Here is a 16,111-nt window from a genome sequence, read left to right on the forward strand (position 1 = left end):
GCCTTCTAAATCAGACAGCAAATCATAACTAGTGTCACTCTGTGTTAGGCATTGTGCTGTATTCTTTAGAGTTACAGAATACTTATGACACAGTCTCTGGTTTCAAAGAGCTTGAGTCTTGTTGAAAAGATTATCCATTCATTCACTAAATATTTAATGAGTTCATACTATGGGATAGGCACTGTGATATGTGGGCATAGAGCAGAAACAAGGTAGATTTGAACCCTGCCTCAATGGAACTGATAATCAAGTGGTACTGATAGTCAATAACTGACTCTGGATGTTTCCAAATATCCCCAGTTCTAGCCATAGAAAGTTCCTTTTTTTTTTTTTTCAGATTAATTAAAAGAACTCAAGCACATCCTGGGTGACTTCATGAGATGCAGTCCCTCTCGAGCACTCTGATGGTTCCAGGGAGTGATTAGGTTCTGGCCGTCACTGACAGGCCTCTCTCTGGGCTGTGCTCTTGCATTTCCACAGGTCCCTTTAGGCTCTCTCTGATCTGTTTCTCTAGGTGGCTCTCCTCTCTCTACTGTGCTTCTAGTCAGTCTGGGAAGCCTCCTTTTTTCATTCTTCAAAGCTTCGCCCTCATACAGCTCCTTATTCATTTATTTGTTTAGCTTCTTTTTAGAAATTTGTGATTTATTTTATTTTTAATTGACAAATAGTCACTGTATATGTTCTGTATTTATGGGGTATGATGTGATGTGTTGATATATGTTTATACTGTTCAATGATTAAGCCAATTAACAAATCTATCACCTCTTTATTAGTCTTTACTGAGACCTTCAACTGAGCCAAGGGTGAATGGGGTAGGAGGAAGTGAAAAAACAGCGGAATTTAAAAGCAGAGATAACTATTCCTAATGGTTATTGACTGCTCCCTTTCACAGATGTCCACAAATGGACAGTACATTTTTTAGCTCTGCTAATATGGAGTGGGAGAGAGAGAGGAATGATGGTGGAGAGGTGGACAGGACACTTATGGCCCGTGAAGTAGATATTTATCTTTATTTTAAGGATAATAGAAAAAAAAGCAGCAATTTTACAAAGCATATATGTTGGGATGTCTGTGTATGTATGTGTGTAATGAGCAGATAGATTCTCTTTAGAAACAGTTGCATGGAGAATGGCTTATCTACCAATATTAGGTGGCATATGCTAGATGCTGGATGAGCAGGAGTAGTGTCATATACTGATCAATGTTTTCCCTCCCAAATCTGACAGTAGATCTGTCAGACATTAGGAATTTCTTACCAACAGCCCGGTGGGGTGGAATACTGCAGTCCAATCACAAATGATATTCCCGAAGTGGGAGGCAGCAGGTGTAAGACTGAGCTTATTTATGTAGCAGGTCTGTGTGATTACACACACTATTGTAAAATATACCTGGTAGAATAATTTCATGGAGAAAACATCCTTCCTGACCTGGTATCAGAAGTAGATGTACAGGGAAGTGAATGAAGCTGAAGTTTCAAAATCTCTCACTTGCACAGGCCTTTTCCTAGGGACGTAGTTTTATATTCATTTTATTAAAGAAAGTTTTATACTCTTCAGATGCCACAAAACCTGGATCCACCTCTGTCCAGTATAGTCTCCATGTATTCATGGAGAAAGTGGAATTTGAACTTGCCCTTCAAAGAAAATTAGCCTGTGCATGTCAAAAGGAATGGGATCCCATTCTGAATGAGGATAACTGTGGGGGCAGCGTGGAGGGTGCACTGGAGGCCATGAGTCAATTGATTGATGAGTACCAGGGATCACTAAAGCAAGTGTCGGATACCCAAACTCATCACCTAAGGTGTTTGTGTTGGTTGGTTATTTACATTCTTTGGGCCATAGGAAATAGATCACCACTTACATTAACTTAGGCAAGAGGAGGTTTATTGTAATAGAAACAGCATTATGGGCCATGCACAGTGGCTCATGCCTATAAACCCAACACTTTGGGAGGTTGAGGCAGGAGGATCACTTGAGCTCAGGAGTTAGAGACCAGCCTAAGCAACATAGTGAGACCCTATCTCTACAAAAAATATAAACATTAGCAGGGTGTGGTGATGTATGCCTGTAGTCCCAGCTACTTGGAAGGCTGAGGTGGGAGGCTTGAGCCCAGGATGTGAGGTTGTAATGAGCTGTGATTGTGCCACTGCACTCCAGCCTAGGTGACTGAGACAGAGTCTGTCTTGAAAGAGAGAGAGAGAGAGAGAGAGAGAGAGAGAGAGAGAGAGAGAGAGAGAGGGAGGGAGGGAGGGAGGGAGGGAGGGAGGGAGGAGGAAGGAAGGAAGGAAGGAAGGAAGGAAGGAAGGAAGGAAGGAAGGAAGGAAGGAAGGAAGGAAGGAAGGAAGGAAGGAAAGACAAAGAAAGAAAGAAAAAGAAAGAAAGAAAAGAAAGAAAGAAAGAAAGAAAGAAAGAAAGAAAGAAAGAAAGAAAGAAAGAAAGAAAGAAAGAAAGAAAGAAAGAAAGAAAGAAAGAAAGAAAGAAAGAAAGAAAGAAAGAAAGAAAGAAAGAAAGAAAGAAAGAAGGAAAGGAAGGAAGGAAGGAAAAGAAAGGAAAGGAAGGAAAGGAAGAAAAGAAAGAAAAGAAAGAGGAGGGGAGGGGAGAGGAGGAGAGGAAAAGAAAAGAAAAGAAAAAAATGAAACAACATTATGGCTTGGAGTATGTAGGCTGGAGTTGGAGAGTAGATTAAGATCCCAAAAATCAACAACTGGAGGAAATGGAATCCCTTGCCTATTGTCCACCATTATTGGACCCAGCTATTTTCTGCTTGTCATAATTGTGTTTCTATTAACAGTTGTCTAGTTTTTTCTCTGCGTTGTCAATATAATTTCTTAGCTTAATCATCTTCTTCCTCATGGCTCTGTTCCTGATACTAATCTTCCTTGTTTTCTTGAGATTCTCAAGAAAGGAAGTCTCTTCCTTATAAGGTCACTGTTCCTTGACTGGCAAAGTCATAGATCAGTGGCTAACCTATGGCTTGAGCTTGCACATCTTGTCCCATCAGGTATGCCTAAAATGTACAGAATCTTTGCACAAAATAGGTGACCTGTAGTTGCCCCTTCAGCAGAAGTTGTGGGACAGGGAATTTTCCTTACAAGAACCTGTAGGTGAGGCTAGCATAATAAATGTCCTGTCCGTTATGGCCGAAATAGGAATAGCTAATATTTTCTGGGTGCTTACTTTGTGTCATTGTGTCAGATTCTGTTCTAAATGCTTAATATACATTAACCCCTTTTTTAAAAATTTAAGAGTCAGGGTCTTGATCTGTCACCCAGGCTGGAGTGCATTGGTGCAATCATGGCTCAAATTCCTGGGCTCCCTCATATTCCTGGGTTCCAGGAATCCTCCTGCCTAGGTCTCCCAAAGCACTGGGATTACAGACATAATGGGTGGTCTGCATTAACCCTTTAATCCCACCAACAATCTTATAGGGGTAGTTACAACCTTTATTCCCATTCCACCAAGAAGGAAACTGAGGCCCAGCAAGTTGCAGTAACTTACCCAAGGTCACGCAGCTAATAACTGGTGGAACCAGGATTCCAGCTGGGCAGTATGTTCTAGAGTTTACCCTTCTTCCTGCCTAGGGTTTTTGGCTATCAATCTCCCCAAACTATGTCAAAGTTCCTACTTATTTGAAAGTGGTAACAGTTCTATTTCTCCAATTGCCATCCAGCCCTATCCAATCTTAGTCCAAAAGTGAAACATCCACAATAACCAGCTGTATTTACTTGCTGCCTTCCACTCTTGCTCATTCAGTCCTGTCTTTGTTCAAGCCGTCCCCCGCTCCCTTTCAGTTCTTCTTTTCATGCTCTGTACCTCCTTATGAAACCTTAACTCCCCTCAGTTATTTTTATGTTTCCCCTCTCTCTGAATTCTTAAGGCTTCTACAGTCTGTACTATTGTGAGGAGACCAGTATAACTGCATTTAAGGTCTATTATCTTTAGAATATATTTTGATGTTTTAGAAAAACACAGAACCCCCCTAGAAGATGAAGATTCAGAAAGCAGTGCTAGAAGTTAAAAAGCCTAGTAACTGTATAATCTCTTTGGACAGTGAGGCTGTAAAAACTCCAAAAGATGAAGTTAAATTGAGGAGACGGTTGTAAGGCATTAGAGGCTTTAATACAGTTTGAGTTGCTCAGAGTCTCATGAAGGGGTGTGAGAATGATCATTGGAAGGAGAGTCCCTGGCCTACCCACTTGGTTTCTCCAGGCAGTTTGAATCCTGAGAGGAAAGATAAGAAAGGAAGGAAACTTTGGAAAGTAAGAAGGGGAAACGGTTTACTTTTGTTGTTAGTGTGATACAGCAGGCCCCGGACTAGAAATGATGGCTCACACCCAAAAGACCAGCAAATAAATAATGACAGTAGATAACGTGCTAGCTATACCCATTTCCTCAGAATTCTGCTGAAGTGACGAATCTATCTGTATTCCCTGTACAGAATAACTAATAAATTTTTTATGAAAGCTGTCTTTTTTACAACTAAATCATGTATTAGGCACCAAAAGCCTGGTTTCTAGTTCCGGTTCTAGGTCTAGATTTGAGCAAATCAACCTCACTCAGCTTAAATTTTTTTTTCACCTATAAAATAGAAATAATATCTACTCACTTATAGACATTGTATATAAAAACATGTAGAAGAAACCATTCATTCAAACACCACATAGTAATTAAACCACGTTGTGGCTGACTCTGGTTTAGTCACTGAGGTTCCATCAACAAACAGAAACATGAAAATCTCTGCTGTTGTGGTGCTCACGGAGTAGTGTAATTGGCCCAGCTCACATGTTTTAGTTTTTTAACCCTGCTCAGTTATCCACACTTTTATTTTTTTTTTAAGAAACAAGCATTTGCTGAATAAGGTATGTTCTAGGGTATGTATGCGGGGATTAAATCTACAAATCTATTACTGGGCCTAGTGATAGAGCAGAAAGAGGAAGCTAGATTCCAGACAGGACTTTGCTGCAAGCTACCTTTTTGACTGTAAAAAAAAAGTGGCTTCATATCCTCATCTGTAAATAAGAGAGTTGGATTACATCATCTCCAAGGCTCCTTTTAGCTTTAAAATGTGCAGTTTTGTTTCTGCCCACAGGGATCACTACTTTCTTGGTGGCATGGTGCCTAAGAAGAACTTGCCGATGCTCAGAATAGAGTCTGCAAATTCTGACAAAGTAGATGATGGTGAACATCACCATCTTATGCTCTGGACTGTGACTATGTGCCATTTTCTATTATTTCTTGTTATTTCAATTGCTTCCCAACTAGGGTACACACTCCTGCAAGGCAGGAATCAAGAAGTGCATTATACATATTATTATCTGGATCAGGAAAGACTACTTTGATATCAGAAGCCTGGATTTGTATTTCTAAAATTATCTATACTTTCCCCCTTGAGTAGGTCAAATGCTGCTCCTACTACCTTATATGTTTTGCTTATTAATTTGACCAATTAACTCTATTTTATGTCACGAACAATATAAAATTTAGTTATACCCTTTTTAGAATAATGTGTTCATTCCAGTTTAATGAAATTTCTTTTTATTTATTTATTTTTATTATACTTTAAGTTCTAGGGTACATGTGCATAACGTGCAGGTTTGTTACATATGTATACTTGTGCCATGTTGGTGTGCTGCACCCATCAACTTGTCAGCACCCATCAATTCATCGTTTATATCATGTATAACTCCCCAATGCACTCCCTCCCCCCTCCCCGCTCCCCATGATAGGCCCTAGTGTGTGATGTTCCCCTTCCCGAGTCCAAGTGATCTCATTGTTCAGTTCCCACCTATGAGTGAGAACATGTGGTGTTTGGTTTTCTCTTCTTGTGATAGGTTGCTAAGAATGATGGTTTCCAGCTGCATCCATGTCCCTACAAAGGACACAAACTCATCCTTTTTTATGGCTGCATAGTATTCCATGGTGTATATGTGCCACATTTTCTTAATCCAGTCTGTCACAGATGGACATTTGGGTTGATTCCAAGTCTTTGCTATTGTGAATAGTGCTGCAATAAACATATGTGTGCATGTGTCTTTGTAGTAGAATAATTTATAATCCTTTGGGTATATACCCAGTAGTGGGATGGCTGGGTCATATGGTACATCTAGTTCTAGATCCTTGAGGAATTGCCATACTGTTTTCCATAATGGTTGAACTAGTTTACAATCCCACCAACAGTGTAAAAGTGTTCCTATTTCTCCACATCCTCTCCAACAACTGTTGTTTCCTGATTTTTTAATGATTGCCATTCTAACTGGTGTGAGATGGTATCTCATTGTGGTTTTGATTTGCATTTCTCTGATGGCAAGTGATGATGAGCATTTTTTCATGTGTCTGTTGGTTGTATGAATGTCTTCTTTTGAGAAATGTCTGTTCATATCCTTTGCCCACTTTTTGATGGGGTTGTTTGTTTTTTTCTTGTATATTTGTTTGAGTTCTTTGTAGATTCTGGATATTAGCCCTTTGTCAGATGAGTAGATTGCAAAAATTTTCTCCCATTCTGTAGGTTGCCTGTTCACTCTGATGGTAGTTTCCTTTGCTGTGCAGAAGCTCTTTAGTTTAATTAGATCCCATTTGTCAATTTTGGCTTTTGATGCCATTGCTTTTGGTGTTTTAGACATGAAGTCCTTGCCCATGCCTATGTCCTGAATGGTACTACCTAGATTTTCTTCTAGGGTTTTTATGGTATTAGGTCTAACATTTAAGTCTCTAATCCATCTTGAATTAATCTTTGTATAAGGAGTAAGGAAGGGATCCAGTTTCAGCTTTCTACTTATGGCTAGCCAATTTTCCCAGCACCATTTATTAAATAGGGAATCCTTTCCCCATTTCTTGTTTCTCTCAGGTTTGTCAAAGATCAGATGGCTGTAGATGTGTGGTATTATTTTTGAGGACTCTGTTCTGTTCCATTGGTCTATATCTCTGTTTTGGTACCAGTACCATGCTGTTTTGGTTACTGTAGCCTTGTAGGATAGTTTGAAGTCAGGTAGTGTGACGCCTCCAGCTTTGTCCTTTTGACTTAGGATTGTCTTGGCAATGCGGGCTCTTTTTTGGTTCCATATGAACTTTAAAGCAGTTTTTTCCAATTCTGTGAAGAAACTCATTGGTGGCTTGATGGGGATGGCATTGAATCTATAAATAACCTTGGGCAGTATGGCCATTTTCACGATATTGATTCTTCCTATCCATGAGGATGGTATGTTCTTCCATTTGTTTGTGTCCTCTTTGATTTCACTGAGCAGTGGTTTGTAGTTCTCCTTGAAGAGGTCCTTGACATCCCTTGTAAGTTGGATTCCTAGGTATTTTATTCTCTTTGAAGCAATTGTGAATGGAAGTTCATTCCTGATTTGGCTCTCTGCTTGTCTGTTGCTGGTGTATAAGAATGCTTGTGATTTTTGCACATTAATTTTGTATCCTGAGACTTTGCTGAAGTTGCTTATCAGCTTAAGGAGATTTTGGGCTGAGACGATGGGGTTTTCTAAATATACAATCATGTCATCTGCAAACAGGGACAATTTGACTTCTTCTTTTCCTAACTGAATACCCTTGATTTCTTTCTCTTGCCTGATTGCCCTAGCCAGAACTTCCAACACTATGTTGAATAGGAGTGGTGAGAGAGGGCATCCCTGTCTTGTGCCAGTTTTCAAAGGGAATTTTTCCAGTTTTTGCCCATTCAGTATGATATTAGCTGTGGGTTTGTCATAAATAGCTCTTATTATTTTGAGATACGTTCCATCAATACCGAATTTATTGAGCGTTTTTAGCATGAAGGGCTGTTGAATTTTGTCAAAAGCCTTTTCTGCATCTATTGAGATAATCTTGTGGTTCTTGTCTTTGGTTCTGTTTATATGCTGGATTACGTTTATTGATTTGCGAATGTTGAACCAGCCTTGCATCCCAGGGATGAAGCCCACTTGATCATGGTGGATAAGCTTTTTGATGTGCTGCTGAATCCAGTTTGCCAGTATTTTATTGAGGATTTTTGCATCAATGTTCATCAGGGATATTGGTCTAAAATTCTCTTTTTTTGTTGTGTCTCTGCCAGGCTTTGGCATCAGGATGATGTTGGCCTCATAAAATGAGTTCGGGAGGATTCCCTCTTTTTCTATTGATTGGAAAAGTTTCAGAAGGAATGGTACGAGCTCCTCCTTGTACCTCTGGTAGAATTCAGCTGTGAATCCATCTGGTCCTGGACTTTTTTTGGTGGGTAGGCTATTAATCGTTGCCTCAATTTCAGAGCCTGCTATTGGTCTATTCAGGGATTCAACTTCTTCCTGGTTTAGTCTTGGGAGAGTATAAGTGTCCAGGAAATTATCCATTTCTTCTAGATTTTCTAGTTGATTTGCGTAGAGGTGTTTATAGTATTCTCTGATGGTAGTTTGTATTTCTGTGGGGTCGGTGGTGATATCCCCTTTATCATTTTTTATTGCATCTATTTGATTCCTCTCTCTTTTCTTCTTTATTAGTCTTGCTAGCGGTCTGTCAATTTTGTTGATCTTTTCAAAAAACCAACTCCTGGATTCATTGATTTTTTGGAGGGTTTTTTGTGTCTCTATCTCCTTCAGTTCTGCTCTGATCTTCATTATTTCTTGCCTTCTGCTAGCTTTTGGATGTGTTTGCTCTTGCCTCTCTAGTTCTTTTAATTGTGATGTTAGAGTGTCAATTTTAGATCTTTCCTGCTTTCTCTTGTGGGCATTTAGTGCTATAAATTTCCCTCTACACACTGCTTTAAATGTGTCCCAGAGATTCTGGTATGTTGTATCTTTGTTCTCATTGGTTTCAAAGAACATCTTTATTTCCGCTTTCATTTCGTTATGTACCCAGTAGTCATTCAGGAGCAGGTTGTTCAGTTTCCATGTAATTGAGCGGTTTTGAGTGAGTTTCTTAGTCCTGAGTTCTAGTTTGATTGCACTGTGGTCTGAGAGACAGTTTGTTATAATTTCTGTTCTTTTACATTTGATGAGGAGTGCTTTACTTCCAATTATGTGGTCAATTTTGGAATAAGTGCGATGTGGTGCTGAGAAGAATGTATATTCTGTTGATTTGGGGCGGAGAGTTCTATAGATGTCTATTAGGTCTGCTTGGTGCACAGATGAGTTCAATTCCTGGATATCCTTGTTAACTTTCTGTCTTGTTGATCTGTCTAATGTTGACAGTGGAGTGTTGAAGTCTCCCATTATTATTGTATGGGAGTCTAAGTCTCTTTGTAAGTCTCTAAGGACTTGCTTTATGAATCTGGGTGCTCCTGTATTGGGTGCATATATATTTAGGACAGTTAGCTCTTCCTGTTGAATTGATCCCTTTACCATTATGTAATGGCCTTCTTTGTCACTTTTGATCTTTGATGGTTTAAAGTCTGTTTTATCAGAGACTAGGATTGCAACTCCTGCTTTTTTTTTGTTCTCCATTTGCTTGGTAGATCTTCCTCCATCCCTTTATTTTGAGCCTATGTATGTCTCTGCATGTGAGATGGGTCTCCTGAATACAGCAAACTGATGGGTCTTGACTCTTTATCCAGTTTGCCAGTCTGTGTCTTTTAATTGGAGCATTTAGTCCATTTACATTTAAGGTTAATATTGTTATGTGTGAACTTGATCCTGCCATTATAATACTAACTGGTTATTTTGCTCGTTAGTTGATGCAGTTTCTTCCTAGCCTCGATGGTCTTTACATTTTGGCATGTTTTTGCAATGGCTGGTACCGGTTGTTCCTTTCCATGTTTAGGGCTTCCTTCCGGGTCTCTTGTAAGGCAGGCCTGGTGGTGACAAAATCTCTAAGCATTTGCTTATCTGTAAAGGATTTTATTTCTCCTTCACTTATGAAACTTAGTTTGGCTGGATATGAAATTCTGGGTTTAAAATTCTTTTCTTTAAGAACGTTGAATATTGGCCCCCACTCTCTTCTGGCTTCTAGAGTTTCTGCCGAGAAATCTGCTGTTAGTCTGATGGGCTTCCCTTTGTGGGTAACCCCACCTTTCTCTCTGACTGCCCTTAAGATTTTTTCCTTCATTTCAACTTAGGTGAATCTAGCAATTATATGTCTTGGAGTTGCTCTTCTGGAGGAGTATCTTTGTGGCGTTCTCTGTATTTCCTGAATTTGAATGTTGTCCTGCCCTACTAGGTTGGGGAAGTTCTCCTGGATGATATCCTGAAGAGTGTTTTCCAACTTGGTTCCATTTTCCCCCTCACTTTCAGGCACCCCAATCAGACGTAAATTTGGTCTTTTTACATAATCCCATACTTCTTGCAGGCTTTGTTCATTTCTTTTTCTTCTTTTTTCTTTTGGTTTTTCTTCTCGCTTCATTTCATTCATTTGATCCTCAATCGCTGATACTCTTTCTTCCAGTTGATCGAGTCAGTTACTGAAGCTTGTGCATTTGTCACGTATTTCTCGTGTCATGGTTTTCATCTCTGTGATTTCGTTTATGACCTTCTCTGCATTAATTAGTCTAGCTGTCAATTCTTCCACTCTTTTTTCAAGATTTTTAGTTTCTTTGCACTGGGTACGTAATTCCTCCTTTAGCTCTGAGAAGTTTGATGGACTGAAGCCTTCTTCTCTCATCTCGTCAAAGTCATTCTCTGACCAGCTTTGATCCGTTGCTGGCGATGGGCTGCGCTCCTTTGCAGGGGGAGATGCGCTCTTATTTTTTGAATTTCCAGCTTTTCTGCCCTACTTTTTCCCCATCTTTGTGGTTTTATCTGTCTCTGGTCTTTGATGATGGTGACGTACTGATGGGGTTTTGGTATAGGTGTCCTTCCTGTTTGATAGTTTTCCTTCTGACAGTCAGGACCCTCAGCTATAGGTCTGTTGGAGATTGCTTGAGGTCCACTCCAGACCCTGTTTGCCTGGGTATCAGCAGCAGAGGTTGCAGAAATAGAATATTGCTGAACAGCGAGTGTACCTGTCTCATTCTTACTTTGGAAGCTTCCTCTCAGGGGTGTACTCCACCCTGTGAGGTGTGGGGTGTCAGACTGCCCCTAGTGGGGGATGTCTCCCAGTTAGGCTACTCAGGGGTCAGGGACCCACTTGAGCAGGCTGTCTGTCCGTTCTCAGATCTCAACCTCCGTGTTGGGAGATCCACTGCTCTCTTCAAAGCTGTCAGACAGAGTCGTTTGCATCTGCAGAGGTTCCTGCTGCTTTTGTTGTTGTTGTTGTTAACTGTGCCCTGTCCCCAGAGGTGGAGTCTACAGAGACAGGCAGGTTTCCTTGAGCTGCTGTGAGCTCCACCCAGTTCGAGCTTCCCAGCGGCTTTGTTTACCTACTTAAGCCTCAGCAATGGCGGGCACCCCTCCCCCAGCCTCGCTGCTGCCTTGCGGTTAGATCGCAGACTGCTGTGTTAGCAATGAGGGAGGCTCCATGGGCGTGGGACCCTCCCGGCCAGGTGTGGGATATATTCTCCTGGTATGCCCGTTTTCTTAAAGCGCAGTATTCGGGTGGGAGTCACCCGATTTTCCAGGTGTTGTGTGTCTCAGTTCCCCTGGCTAGGAAAAGGGATTCCCTTCCCCCTTGCGCTTCCCAGGTGAGGCGATGCCTCGCCCTGCTTCAGCTCTCACTGGTCAGGCTGCAGCAGCTGACCAGCACCGATTGTCTGGCACTCCCTAGTGAGATGACCCCAGTACCTCAGTTGAAAATGCAGAAATCACCGGTCTTCTGTGTCGCTCGCGCTGGGAGTTGGAGACTGGAGCTGTTCCTATTCGGCCATCTTGCTCCGCCCCCATGAAATTTCATTATACTTGCATAAAAAGCAGGGGGAGGTTTGTCAATTCTAGAACTTAATATGCAGTACAGGTATATCTAGCCTGAGTACTACAATACCAGATGAGAGCATATACCAAAAGTTTCTAAGAGACTAGTCTTATTAGCACAGTAACGAAAAACAATTACAGAATTTGGAGGGAGTGAGGCAGTACAGTGTGGTTAGGACATGTGTTCCGGAACTAAACTCCTGGCATTTGAATTCAAACTCTGCCACTCACCTGGAGGTGACCCTAGGTAAGTTACTTTACCTATCTATGCCTCAGTTTCTGCATATCTCAAGTGAAGATGATAAGAGTACCAATTACAAATAATCAAATGAATTAATATTTCTAAAGTGTTTGAACAGTGCCTGACAAAGGGAGAGGACCTTCTAATTCTGGTCAGTTGTTTAGGAGGGAGTTAAAAGGAGAGGAATTAGGAGCATCTGACACTGTATGTCACTTAAAGAAGCTGGTGGTAAAGGAAGGCAAAACATTGGACTGCGCTTTTAGGAAAGAGTAGAGACAGTCAAGCACAGGTGTTTGTGTGTGTTGGTTTCCCAAGACAAGGGAAGCTTCCACATATCTGAAAGTGGATGGAAAGGAGCCAGTGGTCAGGAAGTTGGAAGAGGGAGGGGATAGCTATGGGAGCGGGATGACCTGTAACAAGGACTCAAGTAATCAGAGGTGAAGAGAGGGAATTCTAGGATAGTTTTCTCTTTGTTCCTTCAAAATCTAGCTAGCTTTATGCCATGTTACAAATCTGGCCTTGAAATTCTGAAGGTGACAGCACAGACCATCATAGTCCTCAGTTATTCAGGACCAAGCAGTGTGGATGGGGATAAATTAGTGAGCTGGTATGTGAGCAGAGTGGTGGGTGAGCAGAGATAACTATTAACGACATGATGGAAAGTAGCTATAACCCTGTGGTACAGCTGGGTCATTCTGGAAGGAATGTTGCAGACAAACTAGCACAGTGTTCAGCCCACAGAGGCAACATGGCTCTGTGAATACAGGCATCAGGCATCCTCAGCTAAACCATAAACAGCCACAGAGTCCACAAATGAGCCATAGCAGAAGGCCAAACAAATGAGCTATGCTTGTGTAGTCTCCATTTGGTGTCTGTGGCATCCGCATTCACACATCAATCATCTTTCAGAATTGCCATAGGAAAACAATTTAGCCCAAGAGTTAAATTCAAATTGGAAGGTCAACACCGACCCTTCCTCCAAGTACACTGATAAATAGTCTGTACCACCTTAAGTGAATTATTTTAAAATATCCTGTAACACACTTTAGTAAGTAAAGCTGTCTAAATTGAAATCTTTGGGCTCTCACATCCAGAGGGAGGATAAACTTTGCTGGCAGACTGGATATCCTATATACTTGGAAATTTGGGAAGAACGCAGCAGAGCTGTAAGTTTAGTTGGAACAAGAACAAGATTTATTTCAGGCAGGAAGATCCTAGGCAGCATGAAGGAAAATCTTTATGGCTGCAAGAGCTGATATCTCTAAGAGAGGCTCATTAGTACCTGCTCATTCTTATACTTTCAGGACAGGCCATATTTGGTGTGAATGAAGATTAGGGTATTAAAGGGTTTAAGCATGAAATGAAATTAAAGGCAAAGGGGTTTGGCATCACCTGACATATGGTAGTCTTTATCTTTTAGAAATGGGAAACTTTCAAAGATATTTATGATTTGCCAAGATTTGCCTTGGAAACAATATGAAGGACATGTTAAGGAGAAGGAAAACTTGGGTCAGAAACAGTAGTACCAAGGCTATTAGTAGATCAAATCATATATAATCTCCAATATACAACAATTTTTTAAAATGGAATTTATTTTTTGGAGCAGTCCATAGCAGAATTGAGAAGTATGGAGATTTTTCACAGACCCCCTGTCCCCACATATGCATAGCTTCCTCCATTATCAATGTCCCCTACCAGAGTGGTATATTTATTGCAGTTGATGAATCTACAGTGACATAGCATTATTACCCAAAGTCCATAGTTTACATTAGGGTTCACTGTTGCTATTGTACATTCCATGGGTTTGGAAAAATGTATAATGACACGCCCACTATTATGGAATCATAGATTAGTTTCAGAGCCCTTAAAATCCTCTGTGCTCCACAGAGAGTGCCTCTAGGGAAACATATGCTTCAGAACTCTTGGCTCTTCACAAATTACCTTGCAGTGCTTCTTTTAGGTTTTTTTTTTTTTTTTTTTTTTTAATCTCCTGCTATTTGCATTGTACAGGTATGTGATATTGAAATTCCTACAGCTGTAGTCTGCTTCTAAAGTTTAGCCAACAAATAATTCAAGCCCAAGGGCATTTCCTTAGTTAAAGCAGGGCTCTAAATAAGAACCAAGCAGCATAAAAGCAGGAAGAGGAACCTAGTGGTCAGCTAAGGTGAGAACTTATCCTAACCAGATCGTTCCTTAGCAGATGGAGAATCTTCTCACATAGGAGTACAAAGGGGGCTTTGAAAGTCTTGCAGAAAAAAAATTTTAGAAAACCCCAAAACCTGTTTTCCTTTCTCCTCCAAGTCTGACCACTCTTCCAGAACCATAAAATTTCTGTGTGAATTCCCACTAAACTTTTTCTGTTTGCTGTGGAATAGGTATTGGTCAAAGTGTAACTTTTGCTGCAAAGAAGACATGGCATTTTATGATTCTTCACACAGCACTGCCTACCTAAAACAGAAATCATCCATTAGCTTAACACAGTTAAGAACTGGAAAACTATATGTCTGTCTAGACAGCTTGTATAATGCCATGCCACTTAAGATGGTCATGTTGCTTAAGATAATCTTAATTAAATTTTTGAGAGATAAAATAAAACCTTAGGAAGCCAATTTAAAAAGACTGAAGAAGCATTGGATTTTATTTCTTTCTCCTTTCTCTTCTAACAAATTTTTATGAGGAATTAATTTTATTCTGTCTTTTTCTTAAAGACAATTGCTGAGAAATTTATATAAAAAAAAGGAATCGTTTTTCGGCTGTAACATCCAATGAATTTAGGAGATGTGTAACATGGAGAATGCTGTTGAGGGATGGGCCTCAGGATTGGCTGTGCAGCATTGTCCATTCAGGCCACAAATGCCTATCCACCATGATTTCTGTGCCAGGCACTGTGGTAGCTGCTGGAGACTCAGTGGTAAGCAAAACCAGGCATGGTTCCTGCTCTCATGAAGCTTATAGCTTAGGTACAATGACACATAGTCAATAAATAATCACACACATAACTATACATTTCATACAACACGAGTTCCTGAAAGAAAAAAATAGTAGCTGTCGTATAGTGGGGGACCAGTCCTAGTCAACAGGATGTTCTCCAAGGAAGTGATTCTCCAAGTTGAGATCTATCAGATGAGTAGAAGTTAGCCAGGTGATGAAGAAATGGAAGCATACTCCAGGCAGAAGAAAGTGCAAGTACAAAGGCCCTGAGGTATAAAGGAGGATGACACTGTTCTTAATGTTCGAAGATGGCTGGTATAGCCTGAGCACAGAAGACCAAAAAGGCAAAAAGTTTGAAAAGAGACTGAAGTTGTGTCCTGAGGCCAGATAAAACAGCCTTTGATGTCATGTTAAGAATTCTAGTCTTTATCCCAGAGCAATGGGAAATCATGAAAAATAATCAACTAGAGGGTGGTTGAATTAGATTTGTCTTCACTAGTCACTTGAGGTCAATGAGTTCTTATTCAGTGTTTAACAAGTGCTACGATAACTTCCCCAGTCATATCAGACATGGTCTCGGCTCGCAAGTGGTATTTGTTGTCTAAGTGTTGGAGGAAATAAGTGTGAGTCAAAGCTTGGAAGTAGAAATGAGATGGTCCTAGGAAGGTAATATCTAAAACATCCTTATTCATCATAGCCAAAGTGACTTTGATGTGCACGTTTTGGTTTTGCTTTTCTTTCAAAATACTCAAAGAAGTGTGCTGTGAAATCCTCTGTCTGTTCACAGATCAGGTACCACACAAACAACTATGCATCCAGCTCCACCTCCTTACCCTGCCAGTGTTCCTCAACCTTGATGTGGAGTGACCATTTGGAAAGGTGAGATTTAGAAACTGCCGGGATTTACAGCATAGCCTCCTCCCATCTCTCTGTTCTAATCTGAGTTCATGCTACAAAGGCAGACTATCTCTGAGAATTAAAATGCAAATTAAACATATACGTCTGATTAAGAGTACTAGATTCCTTAGAGGAATTGTTGTTTTTAAAACTCTGCTTAAGTTTCCTCCGACCAAGAGGTTTTTGAAACTGGCTCGAGTCTGATCTTGTGATTGATCAAGTCTCTTGCCATGAAAGAATCTGCAAGTCACTGATTTTTTCATAGTAAGGATAGTTTCCAGGAGTATGTTAAGGCTAAG

At 40.6% G+C, this 16,111-nt stretch overlaps 1 protein-coding gene across 4 annotated transcripts in view; it reads left to right on the forward strand.

Annotated features, from left to right (window-relative positions):
• PTGER3 (prostaglandin E receptor 3) overlaps window positions 1–16,111 on the forward strand; it is a 212,381-nt gene that overhangs the window by 64,486 nt on the left and 131,784 nt on the right. For 2 of the 4 annotated variants that reach the window (XR_004060415.1, XM_030942469.1), the window contains one exon: window positions 15,703–15,794. The exons of 1 other annotated variant lie outside the window; for it this stretch is intronic. Coding sequence is in view for 2 of the 3 variants with exons in the window: in XM_030942469.1 (XP_030798329.1) it covers window positions 15,703–15,794 (92 nt within the window). In the remaining variant the exon portion in view is untranslated. The remainder of the gene's footprint in view (window positions 1–15,702; window positions 15,795–16,111) is intronic. One more of the 4 variants, XM_030942470.1, reaches the window with a different exon arrangement.

This window comes from Rhinopithecus roxellana, chromosome 12, assembly GCF_007565055.1.
Source record: "Rhinopithecus roxellana isolate Shanxi Qingling chromosome 12, ASM756505v1, whole genome shotgun sequence".
Lineage (NCBI taxonomy): Eukaryota > Metazoa > Chordata > Mammalia > Primates > Cercopithecidae > Rhinopithecus > Rhinopithecus roxellana.